Source organism: Calonectris borealis, chromosome 19 (assembly GCF_964195595.1).
Source record: "Calonectris borealis chromosome 19, bCalBor7.hap1.2, whole genome shotgun sequence".
NCBI classification, from domain to species: Eukaryota; Metazoa; Chordata; class Aves; order Procellariiformes; family Procellariidae; genus Calonectris; species Calonectris borealis.
Genome location: NC_134330.1, coordinates 3,153,459 through 3,174,553, shown reverse-complemented (window position 1 = coordinate 3,174,553; position 21,095 = coordinate 3,153,459). Strand labels below are relative to the sequence as shown.

The 21,095-nt window shown below is 35.6% G+C and overlaps 1 protein-coding gene across 13 annotated transcripts in view; it reads right to left on the bottom strand.

Moving 5' to 3' along the window:
* BCAS3 (BCAS3 microtubule associated cell migration factor) overlaps positions 1–21,095 on the bottom strand; it is a 373,812-nt gene that overhangs the window by 331,853 nt on the left and 20,864 nt on the right. For all 13 annotated transcript variants that reach the window (XM_075168423.1, XM_075168422.1, XM_075168417.1 and 10 more), the window contains one exon: positions 14,284–14,356. In XM_075168423.1, coding sequence (XP_075024524.1) covers positions 14,284–14,356 — 73 coding nt within the window. The remainder of the gene's footprint in view (positions 1–14,283; positions 14,357–21,095) is intronic.

Here is a 21,095-nt window from a genome sequence, read left to right as displayed (position 1 = left end):
TCACAAAAACACACAGCAAGAAGAGTCCTAATTCAAAAGGTTTATTATCCATCCAGAAAGCATTAGAGGAAGAACATAGGTGGTAGGGGAAAAAAAAGAGACTGTGTTGCATTAATAATGCAGCAAGCAAGATGTTGGAACACAGTATTTAATACTGACTCATCACCAGACAGGACATCATAACTTTAGTAGACAATACAGAAGTCTCATACCTTTGAAAAACAGTTGCCAGCCCATTTTTAAAGTTTGGATCTGAGAACTTCAGACCCATTTCAAATGCTCAAAGCAAAGTACTACAGGCCAAATCTGCAGTTATGTTGAACTGTACAGTTCCAGATGTTGCTATTTCTTTTCAAAAGGTGTCAAAAGAAGTCCTTAGTTACAAGCAATATATAGGAAGTTTTGCCTTAAAAATATTGAAGAATGTTCCATTTTGTTGATAAGTACAAAATGATCACATACAAGAATAGGAAAAAAAAAAAACTATCAGCAAATTCATCTGGAAGTTAATACAGCTTTCTGTAAGAAAAAACCTGCATACTACTCTTCTGCTAGCAGAACTCACTGCATCTGTTTCTTTAAAGAGCTCAGACTACATAAAAATTATCACCAAAGAAATAAGCTTCTAAAACAAAATAAAAAGCATATACCAGACTTTAAACTGTTCTGAGTTTAATCTAAAAGTGCAATACAGCTATACTTACTTATGCTACTAAGAGATAAATATGGGGGAGAGAGAGATGGGAACAAAGCTTTAATATAAAATGGGTGTCCACATAAAAGCTACTTAAAGTTGGTTTTTTTGGATGGTGTTTTGTTTGGTTGGTTTTGTTTGTTTGTTTTTTGTTTTTTGTTTTTTTTCAAACAAATGCAGACAATAACATTAAAAACAGACTGATGGCTGTAGGGAGATCTACCACTCTATAAATATGCTTTGCATATTCATTTAAAAAACCAAACTAGTATAAAGATTAATTAATTGTTCCTAACATTTTACTTAAAATTGAAAGATCAAACCAAGTATAATTATGTTTAGGACATGTTTCTGTAGACAGAGAGCATTAACTCTCTCATCAACAAATACAGAAAAAGTATATCAAGTGTTCATAGGTGATACAATACAGTTATCTGAATTGAGTACCCATTACGCTGAACTTTGCCTTCAAGCATTTTCAGCATATCTACTCATGTAATTTTATGATGTTTTTCTTGTACAATGAATAAAAATGCCATCCCTTCCTATACGGACTCATACTTAACCATGGGTGAAGGCAAGCTATTTCCACTCTACCGTTTGCACAGTATCATACACTAAACTTGTGATTAGCTGGCCTCTACAACAAAAATCCACCTAGTTCCTAAAGTTTACCGTAGCTCTGTCAGCAGAAAGATGCAGCAAAATGCCTGTCATGCAAGGCATGGGAAGAGATCCAGTTATTGAGAGAGCTGACAATTCTACGTTAAATAAATGAAGATTAAAACATTCATTTCAGTGTAGTAAAAAGCCAACCTACTAAAGGGCAACGCAGATAAACATTTCCTCGCCCGTTTTGCACATTGCCATCATCTGCAACTTCGGGTGAACATTCAGATGCCACTGCTGGTGCAATGAGGTTACTCTCAATCATATACCATAGCTCATATGACAGGCAAAACCCCTGACCAAATACAGAATGAAAAGTTGTTTCCACTCTTGGGGCTATATGGAGAAAGAATCTGAAAATAGAAATTTTCTTGACAATTCTGGAACGGATATTTTGAACTGATGGAGGTCATGGATTTTTTCAGCTCTGAGTACTTTTGACAACCATTATGTTCCCTTTTGTTCAATCAAATCAATAGCTCCTTTGCTTCCTACCTGTAGTCGAGATGTCAGACAGTGTTGTACATCAACAAGAGGAGAAAATTTAAGACTAGGTTTTATCAACATACTGGTATTATCGTAACAGATACTACAAGAACAATACCATCAGTTCAAGGAGAAAAGTAAAAGGGAAGGGAAATCTTCAAAATATTAAAATGCTTAGCAACCTCCAAATTACTGTTCAGTTTTGGCAGCACACGGCTCTTCCCCCATTCCACGTTACCAGCAGTACGTAACATGTTTCTACTATTGTGTTTTCTGCCCATAACAACATTATTCATTCTCGTCATCAGAAGATTTGCTTTTTTAAAATTTCTAGATTTGTTTTTTTAAAATTCCAAAATGCACGAAGCTAAATAAAGCCATACAACAGCCTACAACCTACCTTTATATACCGCAGCGTGTTGTATTACACATCACTTCCTTCTATGGCATGTGGCATGCCTGTCGCTGAAGTGTAAAATACAGCACAAGCTGGCTTTTCAGCTGTGGCATGCTTTTGCAGAGAGACTAGAGTGTGACACACTTTCCACTTCACTGATACATACCACATGTTACAAAACATAGCTGTCCCATCATATTTCGAGTTAGTTAATATAGGAAGATTAGCGGCATCTCAAGAGATTTGTTTATCTACAAGGCTCACTTGGCCATAGCTATGACTGAGGAAAAGTACATCTGGAGCTCCACTTTTCAGATCAGAATAAATTTTTCTGGTATATTCTGGACCAGATTTTCTTCTTGTATGTAACCAGAAAGTCCTTTTATTCAAAAGGTATGAAACTGCACTGGCTATCCTTGATCATTCTGTGAATATATGCTTAATTGGAGAAATTTCTGCAAATCTTGGAGAGCATAAGCAAAGATTAACTTCTGAGTAGAATACAACTACATTTCTTTCGTACCTCTATCAAAGATTAATATCTCTATGATCAACTGATTAAGCTTATAATCTGGTAGACCTGTTTCCTCCAAAAATATAGAATGAAATAAATTTAAGAGTTGTCTTGTCCTTACTGTCAAATAAAACAGAATTCACCACTGAAATAGATGCATGCAATTTGTATTGTAATAAATCCTACACCAATCTTCAAGATCATACAAGATGGACCAAAATCAAAAATGTAGAAACTTTTTGCGTATCAAGAGACAGATGCATGTCACAGCTTAAGAAAAAAATATCAGATTTCTGGGAGCACAATACTGAGAGCAAACTGATGCTGAAATATCTCAGCTACAGCCAGATTTCACCAAGAACCCAAACAGCATTTTGTGGAGCCACTTACAGCCTTATAGCTCCAGATTTTACAAACTGCCCATACATATAAAACTCCAAATTAATACCAAAGTTTTTTTCTTTATTCTGAAGCATTATTTATTGACAGTACTTTCCGATCAATGGCATATCATAAGATAGCATAGTTAACATAGATGGCAGTTGATTATTGCAGCATATGTACACTAATTCTATATATTTGAGTCATTGTTGTATTTAACAAAGCCAGAATTCTACCAAAAGCTAAAAACAATCTAAACTGAAAGTCAACAGAACTCATTGTTCTGAAGTGCACTACAAAGCTTCTTCAAAAACACAGACCAAATCTTCGCTCAGCTATTGCGAGTGTGGTGTTCCTCTGCAATCTGTGCAGGGTAAAGGGTCCATCTTGTGTGTGACTGAATACTCAATAATCAATATTTAAAAGGTGTTTTTACCTGCAACTGTTAACATGGCAGAAGTATTATGAAGGTCCAAATATTTTATCCTGTTGATTCTTGTAACAAATTTCTTTAGATTTCCGATTTTTTTTTTTCTTTTCTGTGCTTTACTTATGATTCACGGCTCTGACAGGCCTATTGGCATCTTCTCATCTCACATGTAATCACCACCAACAAAGGCCAAATTAAGCAAGCAGCTCCACACCCGCCTGCCCTGTCATCCCAACCCTCACGCAAAACCACTTTTTGGATTCAACATTAAAGACAAAACCCTGTACCAACCTGTTTTATCTGAAATAGGTTTGCCATTGGTATCATTAACAACCTAAGCAGAAACTAATGGGATTGTGCAACACTTCGTGTATTAAGTAGCCTGTCTACCTCAAACTGCATGACAGCAAGACATCTTTCAGTTGCTTACAAGTCTACCAAAACTTAATTGTTTATATGCTAGTATATGGCTCAAATACAATTTTTGAGAAGCTTGAAAACAATTCAGTTTCCAAGAAAGAATTAGAGGGCTTTAGAGTACAGATGACTGAAGTTGAGCAGAGAAGCTTAGATCTTATGGTTAAAGCACTTGGAAAGCAGCGCTTTTCAACAAAGCCTCTATGAGGTTCTGGTCACATCAGGTAGGCCAAAACTTTCACAAGTGCTCACTAATTATATGTTCTTATGTCTGTCTGGATTTAATTTATGACTTGACATAGCAGACCATGATCTTCAGCGCAGTATTTTCACTGTAACTGAACTCACCGAAAGCTAGTTTGAACACATGAAATAGTACCTGAAAGTAATTACTCTGAACAAGGAGCCCCGTGAATAGCAAAACCAATAGTCTGCTTTTCTTTAACCTGGCCTTAAAGTTGAGATTCTATATGAATTGCTTAACATCAAAATAAGAGTTAGCTTATATTATATGCTTTCTCACAGTGAAGCCACCGATACAGCCACCTCCTTTACTGGACCACTTTTCATAAAATTTGGAGGAATTTCATAGTTAAATTGATATTTCCAGGAGGAATTACAATTGCTAAGGAAAGGCACACAGAAATATTGCATTCTCACCACAGAGGTAGTCACCTAATACACCAGATGCTGAAATGGGAGATATAATCCTTCAAATTGTGCAGGCAAAATTGATTAAAACTTTTAGTGTTATTTTATTAATACCTCATCTGTAAAGTGAGGTTATTATACTGTATAAATATTCTATTAATAATTTAAATCACAATTATTTTTTTTAAAAAGTTTGTAAGCAACCATCAAAAAACGCAGTAAGGGGTCTCCTCGGGTGATATTCTGAATATATTACCTAGTCAGAATGTAAAGAAAGAATGGATTAAGCAAGATCTTTTTTTTTAAGAACATGCCTGACAGCTTTTTCACAAAGAAGGAGCCTTCTAAATCTCTATTTTGAATTACTGAAGAAAAATCTACTGTGTTACGCATTTTGAATTATTTGTAAATTTAAAATTTTAAAGCTAACAAAATATATTCATCCTCCTTCAAAAATAGATCGGAACTAGAGAAAAAGAGTAATTATATCAGATTTTTTAAAATGGATTCTACTTATTGTGTTTTAATTGTCTTTTTCCTCATTTCAGAGTTTTAAAAGAATCTAATCCATACATGAATGCTTGAGCTCAGCAAATTCCTTGACTTTTCCTATGTATATTAAATATTATTGAAGAAAAGAAAGAAAAAGGACAGGAATGGTTCCAGAGAGACCACTAAGACAGAAAACGGCATTTAGTAACAGATGCAAAGTTTAAATACCATCAAATTGTAGTGAATTACACAAGCGGCAGCAATTGTGTAATAATACAGATACAAGGGCTGTAAGTTATTGCAGTTTGCAATTAGCTGCTCAAACTACAAGCATGAAGTGACAGTCATTATTTAGGAAAAAACATATTAAATAGCATCTTTGAATCAATTGAGAACTCGGTATCTGAAGGTATTCGTATCCTCGGAAAAAGAGAACAGCTTAAATCATCCTGAAATTTCTAACTATTTTGCAATGTACTTTAAATCCTTCTTACAGTATATAACATAGGAATAACCCTAAAACATATAAGAAAAGAAAATATAATCCTCAACTGTTCTCTGGGTCTATGTCACTTTGATTTATAACAGTTATTTCTAAGACAGACAAAAACACACAGATGCAAACAATTACTCTATTTTTGTAGGCAACAAGTGAGGTGGGTGGTAACTGAGAAATTTTGAAAAATCCTGTCACAATATTCCGTTTTTTCTTAAGTAACCCTCATCACACAACAAACGCTCGCCACATCAGAGACTTTCCAGGGCCTGAAGGGCCGCTTTGATTCCAGACCGCTGCAGGCATTAGCGGGGACGTAATTAGGGTAAAAAGTTCAACCACAGTTCCATGTCTAGAGTGCTGCCAGAAATAAATTTCCTCTCATTCACTGGTTTCTACTGTACCCTCCCTGAGAAACATATTGAAAACACATTTATCTTTGTAGAGTTTGTTCCTCTTCTAATTAACTTTATAGCGTTTACAGTATTTAATAATTTAAAGTGGAATTTAAAGTGGCCCTGGAACCAGCAGCTTTGCCTGTAATGGCGCTGTGCATTATCTTTTCCCTGTAGTGCTTCTTTTGACAAGTTACTCAGGGAAGGTATGTGCTCCAGCTGGTTTTATCTGGCTGTGCATTTAGCAAACGGCTACTTCCTTCCCTCCATCTCCTCCCCGTATCATTACACACACGGGGGGCTGGAACAGCAGTAAAATGAAACTATGCCTCAGCTCGGAAATCTGCTCTCCCAAACCTCCACGCTATCCCAAGGATCGCTTAGAAAAGGTTTATCTTTTTACAGCTTAATAAATCAAAGCTTTAGAAGGTCAAAACTACCCATAGTTCTCACCAACTGGTCAAAGTTTGACCCCAAGTACTCATTTTCTTCCTTCCAGTTTTGATCCAAGATTAACAGTTTATTATAGTTCAAAGGTTATTTCTTACTATAGTTCACTCAGACAAACATTTGGTATATCAGAAGAACACCAGATCTTTCCTACCCTTGGTATTTACAAATGGAAACATTGCCTTATTCCATTAAAGCTGAACCTCCTAGCATTTTAGTCTGTGAGAAAATTCACAGGATTACCAGTAAGCATTACTCCAACATTGCAAAAATAGTTCAAGTACATTAACATAATTACAGAAACAAGTTACAAGAAAAAATTCTGGGATCTGAAGAGCTCTTTTTAAGGTGAAGAAAGTTGCTATCTTTAGCACATAACATAACAATGAAATCCAACATCACTAAAGGAATTTAAACTACTTTATTCAGGACCTTAAAAGCTACCACACAACCTGTTAGGACTAAACTGATTCTTCCTACAATAACCAGAGAGGATAATGTTTTTCATCTGCTAGAACGGAAGCGAAGCAAATCTTCGCAAGGCAGTTGATAGGATGGGACACTTTGCCGTTAATGATGCTTTACAGTTCTTCAACAGTACAAGAGCCTTTGGGACTCAATCCCTCAAAGGTAACAGAAACGAGAGAGCTTTACCCAACTTAAAAGGGTTCTACTATACTTTTTAGAACAAAACCAATTAAACTAAGTTTGCTCTCTAGAAATTTAAACTTACACATCCTTGACAGTCTTCAAAAATAAGGCCAGGGAGAAAAAATATGACCGAATTTTGTGTAGTCTTCAATAAAAGACCACAAATATTTAATGAACTTCATGAAATCTATTTCATGGTGTCCAATACAATTGAAAATCATAACCATCTGTCTAACTCATTTTTATGTGTGATTTGAAAAAAACATGCTGTATTTTATCTTGAGTGGATACACCCTTTACACACTCAATTGCATGATTCAGTCTCTGGCAGAGCCAGGTGAGTCCACGGCATAACCACTGCATTTGCAATGGCATTCCAGTAAAAATATTCCGGGGAGAGTCACTCTGAGCAGTGTGAGAACTGTGAACAAGAACTTCATTCATCATAGCTAATTTCCTTCTCTTGGGTGATCCTTCCAGAAAGCTTTGCTCTTTGTCTCTGACAAATCATTTCACAGCTAGCTAATTTTAAACATTAAAAGCCACAGACACTTAGAACTGGACACTGGATTTTACCATAAATTAGTTATTTTGCCAGATAAGGAACAGGGTCACATGATTTTAAAATATTAATGTGAGAAAATATTAACGCTTTAATTGCATTGTTTCTATTCTTACTCATGTAAAGCTGCTTTCTACCTAAACCTTAACACTCCCATAAATACATTCCTGAGTTAAACTTGTGTCAAGGTTAGTAGGTTTTAATCTACAGTAGCCATGTTAATAAAGCATGCTTCCTGAAAATCTGCTGCCAATTGATTTGCCTTGTAAACTGATCAGCAGGGGAAAAAAATGCTGGCTAGCCAAAGTTACACATTTTGTTTGCTCCAAGTACTCCTCCTTCTTTAACTTGTCCTTATTTCCTTTCTCCTCCCATGATTAAAAAAGATTACCTCTTGCTTCTCATGCCCTTAAATGACCTTCATCCAATTCTTCAAGTCATCCAAAATTTTCCATCACTTGATGTCATTAAATTAATATGTCTTTCTAAAAATATATGCTAGAAACCTAACACATGCTACAGGCTGGCTGCATAGGTTACTGATTGAGGTCCTCTACTCTCCGTAATGTAGAAGGCTGGAAAATCTACTGGCCTCAAACTCTTACTTTTTAATCTTATATAACTGATCTTACAATTAGCTATACTCGCATGGTTACCTGCCTATATGCATATGCATAGCATATATGCCTCCATAAGATTTTGGCATAAATTCCTAATCTTTTACGCATCTATATTTGGCTATTTGGACAAAGGACAAGTGCACCAAAGTGTCATATACTTCCCCTCATTGACTGCATTCTCAGTTGGCACCTTGCAATTTTGCCTGCAATTGTTCGTAAACCAGGTGACTGAAATAATCCATATCATTAAAAAATAATACTGGAGCATTATTTTTTACTTGGATTATTTCCGTCATCTCCTTTACTGTATGGTTCTACAATCAGCTGAAGTGACACAGCCCAGGGATGCAGAAAGCAGCAGCGCAGAGGCAGCAGTGCAAGAGGACGAGGTGAGTAAGAATTTTAAGTTGTCTTTGCTGCTAGTCAGTGAATCACAGAACCATGGTCTAAAGCCTACCCTGCTGTAAGCCCACAGTTGTACTGATACAATCCTTAAGCTAGACTAGTATGCATTTCATTACAAGAATTTTGTCCCTTCTGTATGATAAGAAGGAAAACAAAAAGAAAAATGAAAGGAAAAAAAAAATCTTTAGAGTAGAAACAATGTTTGGTAACTCATAATTAAGCATGATGGGGTAAACACTTGAGTCATCAGAACACTTGGCATTTGAGGAAAGGTAGATACTAGGGTTTAAAGTATTTAAAATGTTCTCTACTCAGAAGAGGTGTTTCATATGTAAGACACTGCAATTACTCATCTCTGTCTTCCCTGCCCCCTTCTCCCTGTCTCTGCACCTACACACACTGTTTTTTCTTTTCCTCCTGGCATGGTCACTTCTGTTTTGTTAGCTTTCTTGTTCCCTATGTCATCTACTGAAGGGCAGATTTGCAATCACTCTCAAACCCATGATTTCTTTCTTAATAATCTAAAATAAAACAAAATGATACTGGTCAATTTTCCCTTAAACACCTCAATTAGCTAAAATGAAGCATTTACTTAAATTAAAGGTATCAGTACATTTACATTTGACCAGAACAAAAAGCATGTCTAATGTATTTTGGACCTCTCTGGTGTATTTGAAGGTGTTCTACAGATCCAGTATGTTCCAAAATAGGGTTTCAATAACCCACATGGGGAAAACAGGTATGTATTTCCATTTAACATAATTGGTCTTAACTAGTTACCTTTAAACTGAGTAGCTCCAAACGGCACACATGGATTAGTTCTGCCATGCAGTTTTGCGGCCACCCCTACTACTTTTTTTGAGGGGGGGAAAAAAAATTCTCTGGTCACTTTACAGATTACTAATCTTGATGTTTCACCACCTAGAAAATCCATTAATATGTACCAAAAACCATCAATTCATTTTGTGTGTGTATAAAGATTTGTTTATCTTATCACCAAGAACAAAGTAAGCATGCCTCTACAAAACTCCACAAAAACAAAATTTATGCAGATGTTCTTTCCTTTTTGGTTTTCCTTTAATTTGCAAATCTTGTAATCTAAGACTGAAGTTGACTGAACCAACATCTAAACCAGCATTGTAGTATCAGCCAAAAAACACAATCTGTTTCCCATTTATGTGTCAAGACTGTATCCTTCTTGGGGGCTGCGAAAACTATTGTTTTGAAAAGATTATATAGTGAAACCATACTAGACATTTCACTCATTTTACTAGATGGAAAATTTGACTTTTAAAATACAAAAATGTGTATACCAAAAGCTAGTCAGAAACTCAGATACAAGGCAAAAGTTTAGAAAACACAAAACTTCATCTTCCCTGGTAAAATACTCATTGTGGGGAATACAAGGATTGAGATTAGTGGCAAATCTCTCTACAGAATTTTTACATAAAGCAGGTGCCAGAAATTAATTTCAAAATGCAAAGTTTAAAATCTTAGATACACTAAAATAAATTTTTTTTAAAGCAGGTTCTCAACCATGACTGTCACAAAGAATTTAAGATTTAAAATTAAGAAATACTAAACTGAATGTTAAGACCTTAATACTGATATTCAAAGGAATGTAAGTTTTATCAGCATATATTATATCAATGACTACTATTAGGTTACATTACAAAAGAGATGCAACCCACACACCAAGTTACCCAGAAGTTGATTTCTAAGTTAATACGTTGTTAAATCTGTGGGAGACATACTAAAAATTAACAAGATATTTTTAGACCTGTCAAAAATCTGTAATTCAGTAAAACATTAGGGGATCTCTGGGATAAACTATTGTATTTCTAAGTTACCAAAGAGATCTTTCACTGTGTAAATGACAATGAAAAAAATTTCAGGAATGAAACATAAATCTAAACATTGATTTTAGGCAAACATTAATTTGCATAAAGTACTTTTATACCCATCTTTTTTTCATAATGAAGGAAAGAAGTCCTAGCATATTATTCATTAATTTCTTTCCATTAAAGTACATGGTACATTACAGGGATAGCAAAAAATATTGAAGTTATTTAATATAAGTGATATTTTTGAAGTTATTAATTCATGACTACTTGAAAATTCTTTGGATTCCAGATTGACAAATGTTCTACATTAAAAAGAAAACCTTTTTATCATATTTCCCTCATTATAGTGTATTTACTTTACAGCTAAAGGAAAAGAGAAGAATTTCCTGATGGTAACCACTAATGCAGACTAGTGGTCAGAACCAGGAAATCCCAGCTCCTAACTTGAACGTGTCAATATCTCATTGATATAGTCCTAAAAGATAAAATACTATTAAATGACAGTGCAGTGGATCTAGATAAAAACTATATTCTATCAAATTTTTATTACTTTAATGGTTTAGCATCTTTAACACTTAAAAAACTTCCTCATGTAATTTTCATACGTGCTGAATTCAAATTTCTCAAAGATTTTTATGCATTTGAAGATAGGTACATGAGTCCATAAAATCACAAAACTTATCAACACATTTTTAAGTTGTTTTAAGTATGATCATTCATCTACCATGCAGAACTGTGTACGCACAGTATTAATAGCTCTTTAACACATACGTTTTCTTATGGTCAAGAATATCATGTGATAATTTACACTAACTCCTAAACTGTAATGAAGAGTTAATAACCTACTAAGGTTTTATCATGTCAGGTGTAAAATGCATTTATTCTTCACCTTCCATCCAAAAAATGAATAACTTCAAAACTTTCTACAAGAGCTACCGAAAATGGATTCTATATAAACGATTGCCAGGGAAAAGAATTTAAATTAGAGTATTGCCTCCAGATACAGCAAGGTCCAAAAATATTCTTCAACAAGTGCCAGCCACCAAATCTTCCAAAGTGTTAACCATGTCCCTTATTTATTAATAACAGATAACAACAGAAACTTATTTGGAAATCTCAAAATTACCGGGGATGTTCCAGGAATAGAGTAACAATAGCTGCAAATTTGAGCAGAGCAACCAGACGTCAGAAATTTTGAAGAATTGATAGGGAAAATCCAAATGATGATCAAGGCTGAAGAAGTCAAACTTCTTCCCCAGGATCATTCTCGTTGGTAAATGGTTCTGACAGATTTTAGACAATAACCAGGGTAAAATTTGAATGGGAGAAAGCCAGAGGACTGTTGGAAGTAGCAGAAGCACTTCAGGAGGTCCCATGTTTCTCCTCTAAAAAAATAACAACCTGGTGTCCTAGTGCCCCGGGGATAAGGGCAGGGGGGCTGTGCTGGTGGACTTGTTTTCTTTTGAGACTACGTCTTGCAAAGATAAGGACATTGGCTCTATTGTCATAACCATGTCCAATCTCATTCAGTTTATATTAAAGAAAGACAATGTATTTTAATGTATCAGCGTAACAGATTGTGTGTTGGAAGACTTAGATTTCACTTCTGGATCTGCTTTGGACTAGTCGCCTTTGAGAAAATCATTCAGTCTTTTAGACACTTGATTTACCTTTCTGTTCAGTGGGAAATATTTTAGTGTCAGTGCGACATCATTTCACTGATTATTTCACCTGCCATTTCAGTAGACAGAATAGGCCTCCTATTCCCTGCACATTTTCAGTAGTGTGCTGACAGCTGCAGTATTTCATGCCATAGCCAGCATAATCTCCAAAGTAGGCGAGGAGATGACTGTAGTGAAAATATCAAGTGCTTTAGAATAAATGCTCTAGAACAAATGTAGTATTTTCTTCAGATATATGACTAAACAAGGTGTTTTATCTGTCCACAACCATTAAGATATACAGGAAACGATGTTAAGCACAAAACCTCAAGTTAAGAGCAGAACTAAAATTGTGATTAAAGTTCAGAGGCCATTCGTAACACAGCTGTTTTAGTGCTCTACACAAATTCTTCTTTATGCATAACAATCATTATAGAAATGTAATCAAATGATCTATGAATGTAACAGAAGAAAAAAGAAGTGACAGTGTGACACCTGAGCCAATTTAAAAGGAGTGTGACTCCAGTTGAGGGCAAACTATCAAAGAACTCTTAACCTGAAAGCTACCGACAAAATAGGTAATTTGTAAGGACTCTTTCAAAAATAACCTGCAATGAACAGTAAATGTAGAAAAGTATTTCAGAATTTTCTGCTGAAGGTTTACCACCATGAGCAATCTGGTTCTTTACTAAATGGGTAAACGAGAGCCTGTAGCACAGTCTCCTTTTTTTAATGATGTGCTAGACTTCTGGTAACAGTGAAAAGCCTGATTTAAAATCTTCTATTTGCAGATATTTAACAATGATAAGTAGTAACACAAACCTATCCATTCATTTTGAAAACATACGAGCTTTTTTGTAGAAAAGCAGAAACTACCAATAATCTTTGAATTATTTTCCGTTAACTGAGGAATACAATAACACAGTGAAAATAACGATCGTTACAGTTCGTTCATTTCTCAGATATCTCAGCTTCTAAAGCAAGGCTATGAAGTAAAGTTTTTTCCATCCAACATATCCTTTACGTATATAAATACACTGTTTGGATTAAGACAGAAACTCCTACAAGAGCAGTATCTGCATCTCCGGTTACATGCACTCTTATTTAGAAAAAGTTATTCATGAGATTACATACACTTACAGGGCGGGGAAAAAAGAAGAAAAGTCACTATAAAGAGTTTTGCAAGTTGTAAACATATCAATAGAAAGACATTTCACTTCTTTGCCCTACATGGTTTTTGTTTTAAACATTTAAGGCAGGTAACATTAATATTCCAGTTTAACACAGTAATAATACATACAGAGAAATTTACAGAGACTTCATAGTCTTCCTCCACACCCAGAGTGATTAAATTCTTAACTGAAAAATGTGCAGCACAGAATTAGTCTTACTACTGCAAGAAGATTTACTTCAACTGTTTAGCCTTTGAATTGCTGTGTAGAGGATTACCCTTGAAAAGCAAATATTTCCCTGTAGGTATAGATATAAATCCTTTGCATCGTCTGAATCAACATATCAAACAGACATAAAATACCTTAAGGCCCTCTTTTATAAGAGGATTGATACAACAATACTGTCCAGAGAGCACAAGACAAGACTTTTAACTTATTTTTTTAACTCAGAGAAGTAGATTTAACATGTATTTTGCTAATAAAGTGAGTGGCTGTAACAATGAAATTGCTTGGTGCTTGTAATTCATTTGGTATGTGACTGCTGCTTGAAAGCATCTTTTAATTACTTTTTAAGACGTACAGATTGCTTTAGACACTTCTCAATAATAATTCTGACCACGATCAATATCAGAAAAGGCTAATCATAAAATTGTGATTACACCGAGAACAAAATAAACTTAAAACACTATCAAGAGTCTCTATTTTTTTACTCCTTTTAAAAAGCTTAAGTCATAGGCAAATGTGTGCTGACACACTGAAAAAAATGTAAAAGCACACGTCACAGTGTTATCCCATGAGCAAAGAGGGAATAGAGCTTTAAAGATGTAATCTACTGGGTTTTTTTAGATGACATTACAATTTATATATAAGACTTTATTCACGAAAAATATTCTTACCCAGAAGATCCAATGCTTTTGCAGACACCAAGAAGAGGCCGCTTCTCAGAAAAATTATCGCATTTCTGAGCGCCTACAGAGGGAAAAGAAAAAAAGAAAAAGCAAATCACTATGTACCGTTTGTGTTACCTTTCAAAGTACAGCTGTGCATGTTGTGGGGGCCCAATATATTGGAAGGATATTGAATATATAAAACAAAAGTCACAGCCCGTACAATATTAGTGATAGAAATACAAATAACAGGCAGAGTCATGAATACTGGAAGAACTGTTCTTGAAAGAGATGGCAATGAGTAACAAAACAAGTAGCAAAATCGGGCCAGGATTTTGGAGGTTTTTTCGGTTCATTTCAGTTGGAGTTAAGGATTCTGTAACTGCAACAAGTAACACTTGCTCACTTTTCATTGTTTTATAAAAGTAGTCTGTAATAAGGCTGTCACCAACTCCGCGTGGGTTTCACACATTGGTTTCCAATTTATTCTACTGAGGTAGAAGCAGAGTACAAGGGTGTTAACCATAAGAGTGCAACGTAAGAGCAGCCACTCCAGCACGTGACAAGCTGGGCTGCTAGTGTTTGCCCAAAGCACAGCCATGATTACAGCCCATGCCCTGTGCCTAAGAAAATACAAGATTAAATTCAAAACAGTCTTCAGTAAGTTCTGCCACCAAGCGATTTAAGCCTTTAAGAAAGCAACCTCCAGCAACTTCCAGCGAGACTCAGGCTATGCCTGCTGTTCACTCAAAGTGAAAACACAACTCTAAAACCAAATCCAATCTACTTTTAAGATCAGCTTCACCAGGTAACACCCCAGCAGCAGAGTTTGGCATGGGCTCATCCTCTGCTCTAATTCAGCTGCTGAGACAGCTCTGCCTGCCCGGGGATCCATGCATGCTGCCACCGCTGGCACCAGAGCTAGGCAATTAAAACCAGCCTTTCGTCTTCCCAAATTGCAGTCACACCTTCACTCCAGAACCATCAAATTGTTAAATATGCCACACTTCTTAAAATGGTATTTTAAAAGTTTTAAAAACTTCACCTTATTGCTATGTAAATAGAAATAAAACTAAAACTGAGTCGAAAATCTCTCTTCTACTTGTGAACAATGTTTTACTAAATTCCAGGGTATGTTTCTACACAACTTAAATAATAGAATAACAACCAACAATGCTACTAAATTTCCTCCATTTTCTTTCAACCTTTGCCTTTTTAATTATCTATCTATAGGTATATATGTAGTGAATAATGGAATTTTTTTTCTCCATTATACAGCAAACTCTTTGATCTATAAAGAATATTAGTGATATAGTCTGTTCAAAATTTAATTCACAAATACTGGTGTAGCTACACTAAATCAATTATTCAGAAAGGCACAACAATTAACAATATACATTTTCACATAACAGTCTCTGTTAATTATTAATAACTTAGGTACATGCAATTAATTTATAACAAAAACTGTTCAGTACTCTCATCTGTACAAGGATAAGTCTTCCCTCCTACACATTTGGGTATTTATAAAGTCAAACGGGTCACATCAATAATTTCACCATCAACAATAGCTTTACAAGTAACCTAAAACAGCCAAATGTATTTTCCTTTTATTCCTATTATTTCAAGGGCTTTTATGAGTCATACCTGTACTGTATGTACTGACCTGTAAATTGATAAATGAAACATATAGTCTTCTTAAGAATCTGGCAAGCAATTTGTTTTCTTCAGTACAAGTAACAGATGAACTCCATTTGTTTCTGTTCACTTAGCTAGTCTCTCAGCATTAAGGGTGAAATGCTGACTACCAGGAGTTCTGACATTGATTTAAGTGGAGCCAGGATTTTACCTTAAGTATTTAACTATACTTTTGGTTTTTTCCCAACTAGGATATATTAGAGATATGAATTCATATGTTTCTTTATGGTCTGGTTCTAAGTTTAATGACACGAAAGGGGGAGCAAAGGGAAGAAAGGTGGTGGGAGGACAGGGAAACAACTGCACAAAAGGAATACCAGTTTTTAATACCCACGATACAGATTTGCAAAATTTGTACAATAGGTGCTTAAACTTCTGTTTTCAGTCTGTAATTACTGAGGCCCTCATTTAAAAAAAAAAAATCCATTTTCTACTTCAAATATATACTTTCAGAATGTAAATATTAATACTGTAGAAAAGGATCATTATTTTGAGGACTCTGCAGGGCATTAAATCAGGTTAATAGCAGTCCCATTCATGAGATTGCAAAAAACGACATGTGTTGTTTTCTGCAATGCTTAATGGAGTCAGCAACCCCTTCTAGTTCTGCAGTGGGATTTAATCTTCCAAGTTATGGTGGATTAATTTTTATTTGTAAAATTGTGTTTATTTGCATGTGCAATATACTGACGTTGTACACACCTGCTCCACACACAGTGTTTAACAAAATGCAGCAGGATGATTGAAATGAAAAACAACTAGCTAAATCCCTCAGATACAAAAAGTATTGAAATCCTGTTGCAAAGTCTTTTTCTTAAACTCCTTTTATTCTAAATCCTTTTAATTCTGTCATATAACACTACAGCATTTATAAAAAGCTGAAAATCCTGACAAATCACACAATTAAAGTAATGAAAACTGTCCTTCCTGCCAACAAGGCACCACCTTATCTACAACTCCATTTAGCTAAATGATATATGTTTTTTAAAAAAACAAATCTAACTTCAGTTAGTATTCTTAAAGCTGAAAAAAATATCTGTGGCTAAATGAAATTTCATACAAATCAACATTCAGAACTCTACGAAGTCAAAAGGTTATCCACACATAAACTCAAAGCAGCTTATGTACTGTACTTCTGATGAAACTGTGAATAGATATCTCTTGGGCCTACTAAGGCCTCTCAATAATGCCAATAATAATAGTAAAAACAACAACAGCAGCAGCAGCACACCTTTTCGAAGCATAAAAATGAAACTCCAGTGATTTTCACAGGAACTCAAAAGATACTCAAAACCATGCAAAGTAGCCTCGTTTCCCTTGAGTAAGAAATACAGTGTATAAATGTCAAATTCTGACCTATTTAGCAATAGCACATATGCACAATGCAGTATATTTGTCTGGTATGTAATTCCACTGATCAAGTTCCATCACAGCCATTTAACAATGCAGTGCATCTCCTGTTCAACTAAACCCCTCTTATTTCTATCTGTTACTTGAAAGTTGTGTTGCGTTTGTGGTCCTGCCCCACGTCAGTGTAGTAGCCTGCCAATATCTGGAAATGCATTAGGCCACATGGCTGGCATTCACTACCTACTTTTTTTCAGAGGTTTTCATACTCTGTTTTGCTTCTTCCTTTCGGGGGCGTGGGGGGGGAATCTTTCTGAACATTTCTTAATCACTACTATTTTGTGTCTGCTTTCTTATTGAACGCAAATGCCAAAAAGCATACCTGCCACTTGAAACAGAAGTGAAGAGGTTCGAGTGACTCATAAAAATAGTGTATGAATTCCTTCCTCACCTTCAGGGTAGCAGCTATAAACACTCCATTTCCTGCACGGATAACCTCTAACTGCATTACCCAATATCATGCCTGATCAATGGCACTGCGACTGCTGTCCTCATCCCAGACCTTCAGGTGCTCCTTTGGGATTAATGTTCTAGACCATGAGCATCATATTATTCTATCTCCCTTAACTCCCAGCATCACCCAGACATTTCAAGTTTCAAATTTCTCTCTCCAATACCTGCGTCATCATACCTGTTTCTTACATCCCCCAAAAGTCATCATCCTAGAACCTTCAACTCCAGTTGATTTCCATATCTACTGCTTCCTCAGCCCATTCCACCCTCCCATTCCTCAGATGACAAGACAGCAATGTTACAAGAAGCAACGGTGGCTGAAGAACATTATCTTGGCAGTTCTGTCAAAGAGACAGAGTTATGCATATTTATAGAAAGTTGTTTTTCTTCTGCACCACAGTGTTATTCTCTGATAACTACGTAGCTTCTACATGAAAAAAAAAAAAAAAGAGAAGATGACCTTGAAACATTTGCTAAAGATCAATGGTGCTAGAGTCACACATTAACTGAAGACAGATAGAAATATTTTGACTGAATCTTGTTCGAAAAACTTGAGACATATCAGTCTAATATGGTGAAAGTTTAGGGTCTAATAGTCTAAAGCATTGACATGATGTGGCCAGAATTGAAGTGGTGGGATACAGGTCAGTCCACACAGCTTCAAAGAAATTAGTACTTTAAAATGTCATGCTCCAAAATTCTTCCCTATAATATCTATAAAAGGCTTACTTGCTATGATTGAGAATTCTGTTCTGTAATTTCTATAATCCACACACATTAACGTTCATTATACCATAACAACCCACATAACAGTTACAAAACACCAAAACTTAAATGCACACCTGCACAACCCACTTACGCCAATCCAAATCTAGCTACCAACTGCTACTGCTTGTTCAGCTTGTAGGGCTAGTTCCTCTGCTATACGTACTATGCAATTATTTTGGCCTTCAGGGACTTAAAACCACTAAGCCACCCAAGTGGTTGAATATATACAAAACTCACATCTGCCTTCCTTTAGAAAGCAACCCAAACATTATAGTTCTTTTAAGTATACCTGCACATAAAGCTGAGTCAGCTTTTGAGGTTCAAATTTTATTTTACCAAAATCAAAGATATAAGCAGTAGAGTACAGAGATAAATCTGCTGCAAAATTTAAACTGTTAACAGTTTTAGATTTTCAAATGCAAAACTACTGTGTGCCAATTTATTTTAGCTTTTTATGTTAATTCTAGTTTTCAATCCTTCATCCATAAGGTTCCCTTGGTTCATAGTTATTTTAAACATAGTACCTCTGATTTCTTTCTCTTATTTCCTTTCTTATTTGCCTTTTTTTCCCTCATCAGTCAATTTGACTAAGCAGTCAAATTCACTGAGAGATGTAGGACTATTATATCATCTTTTCTGCAAGCAGCATAATCTAGAAAATGGCAATAAATTAATTCAGTTCACTGGAGGAATTTATTTTCATAATGCTGAGACATGGAAATAGGGTTTACAGACAACAATTGATCTAAACTTCAACACACAAGCCTGTCATCACATACCCTTTAACCATGAATTACCACACACAATGCTATTCCTGCAGCTTTTCCTAGTTTCTTGATTGACTTATAAACTATGCAAGTGTACCTTAATAAAAGGGATAGCACAAGGCAAAAAGCAGGTATTTGGCCAGGGTTTTGTAAAATGACCTGGGATAAGTAATGAAAAAATGGGAGACAGTAGCACTACCTCGCTTCAGAAAGCGGCAACATTCTGATTTTGTAGGAAGAAGAATAGCAAAGCTATCTGAAGTAAATGTATTATTTCCTTATCACTGATTTCAGAAGTATATATGCAATAGGCCTCAAAATGAAGTCAAAACACAACAAAATTTTTAAAAATACTAGAAGAGTTCTGAACCTTTATTATTAGTGACCTATTCATAGGTCAAAGAACATACAACTACTACAGGGAACCTAAATAAGTAATATTTTTAATGTTTCCCTAAGTGTCATGGAAATGCTAATCAAAAGAGAAAAAAGACAAGACAAATGTAGAAATAACCAAGACAGCATACTTAATAAAACTCAGTATCATTTCAATTCTACAAGTATGTATACATGCAGTCAGTTACCTCAGAAAAATGAGAAAGGCATCATCTAGAAGAAGTGGTGAAAAATTAGAAAACATATTGAACAAAGAATGTGAATAATTAGGTTGGTGTGGCTAAATAGAGCCATTAGGTATTGTGTGAGAGAAAGCGCAATACAAAGTAATTTGAGCAGCAGTGAGGACACAAATCACAAATTTGAATCATATAAAATGGAGAAGGAGGGAGTTAATACACCCTGATTTTTGCCTGGTTCTCTCACGATCACTAACTACAATGATGTCACCATCCATAGTTTCCTCTTCACAGAAAATGGTAGCTAAATTTAACTATCAGAGTTCCAGCTTCATTTTGTTTTGTATCTACCACTTAATATTTTCTCCCTCCTAATAATTACAAACTCACACAAATTTGTCTTCAAACACATCTTTTTTCCTTTGCATGCTTGTTTTATCTTAAGAGACAGAGAAATCCAGCAAACCAGGCACCTGTATACATATAAATAAGTACTAAGCTCAATCACAGCAAATAGATTTGAAAGTGAAGAACTAGGCGAGTTAAAAAGCCGTGCCAACCAGATGGCTCAGCAGATAATGCAGCATGTGGCATGCAAAGTGCCAGGACTTAGTGTTCTTATTGCTAAGACTGACAGCGTCCAGACAGAGATGTTCTCATATTCTGAATATTAGCTATGCAATTTATCTCCTCTCTTAAGCCCGAAATTTGGTCACAGTGTAAACCTTCAGTCTCCAAAAAGGCCATTTATATTGCAAGCTGTAGAAAATAATCAAAGGCAACAGTAGCTATTCTCTGTTTGCAGAGAAGAGTCAATGTCTACGTTTTTCAGTGTTATTTACAGAAATATCTCAATTCTTTCTGGACATATTATCCAGGCTGCAGACCAACCATGCCACGGACACAGAGACATCAAAGTGCTGCAGTGCTGGGCCAGGTCAGGTCTTGCTTGGTTTGTTACCTCAGACAAAACCCTGCATGAACATTGCAGTATAGCTGCCAGGTCAGAACAGTTCCAGGAGCCATTTAACTGCTCTAGCATGGCACAGAGCCTGAACTAATAAACCTCACCGGACCCGAGTTGGCAGCGTGCAAGGCCAGCTCCAGATACTGCACCATGTTCCTGCTACTAGGACCACTCATAACCTGCTAAATC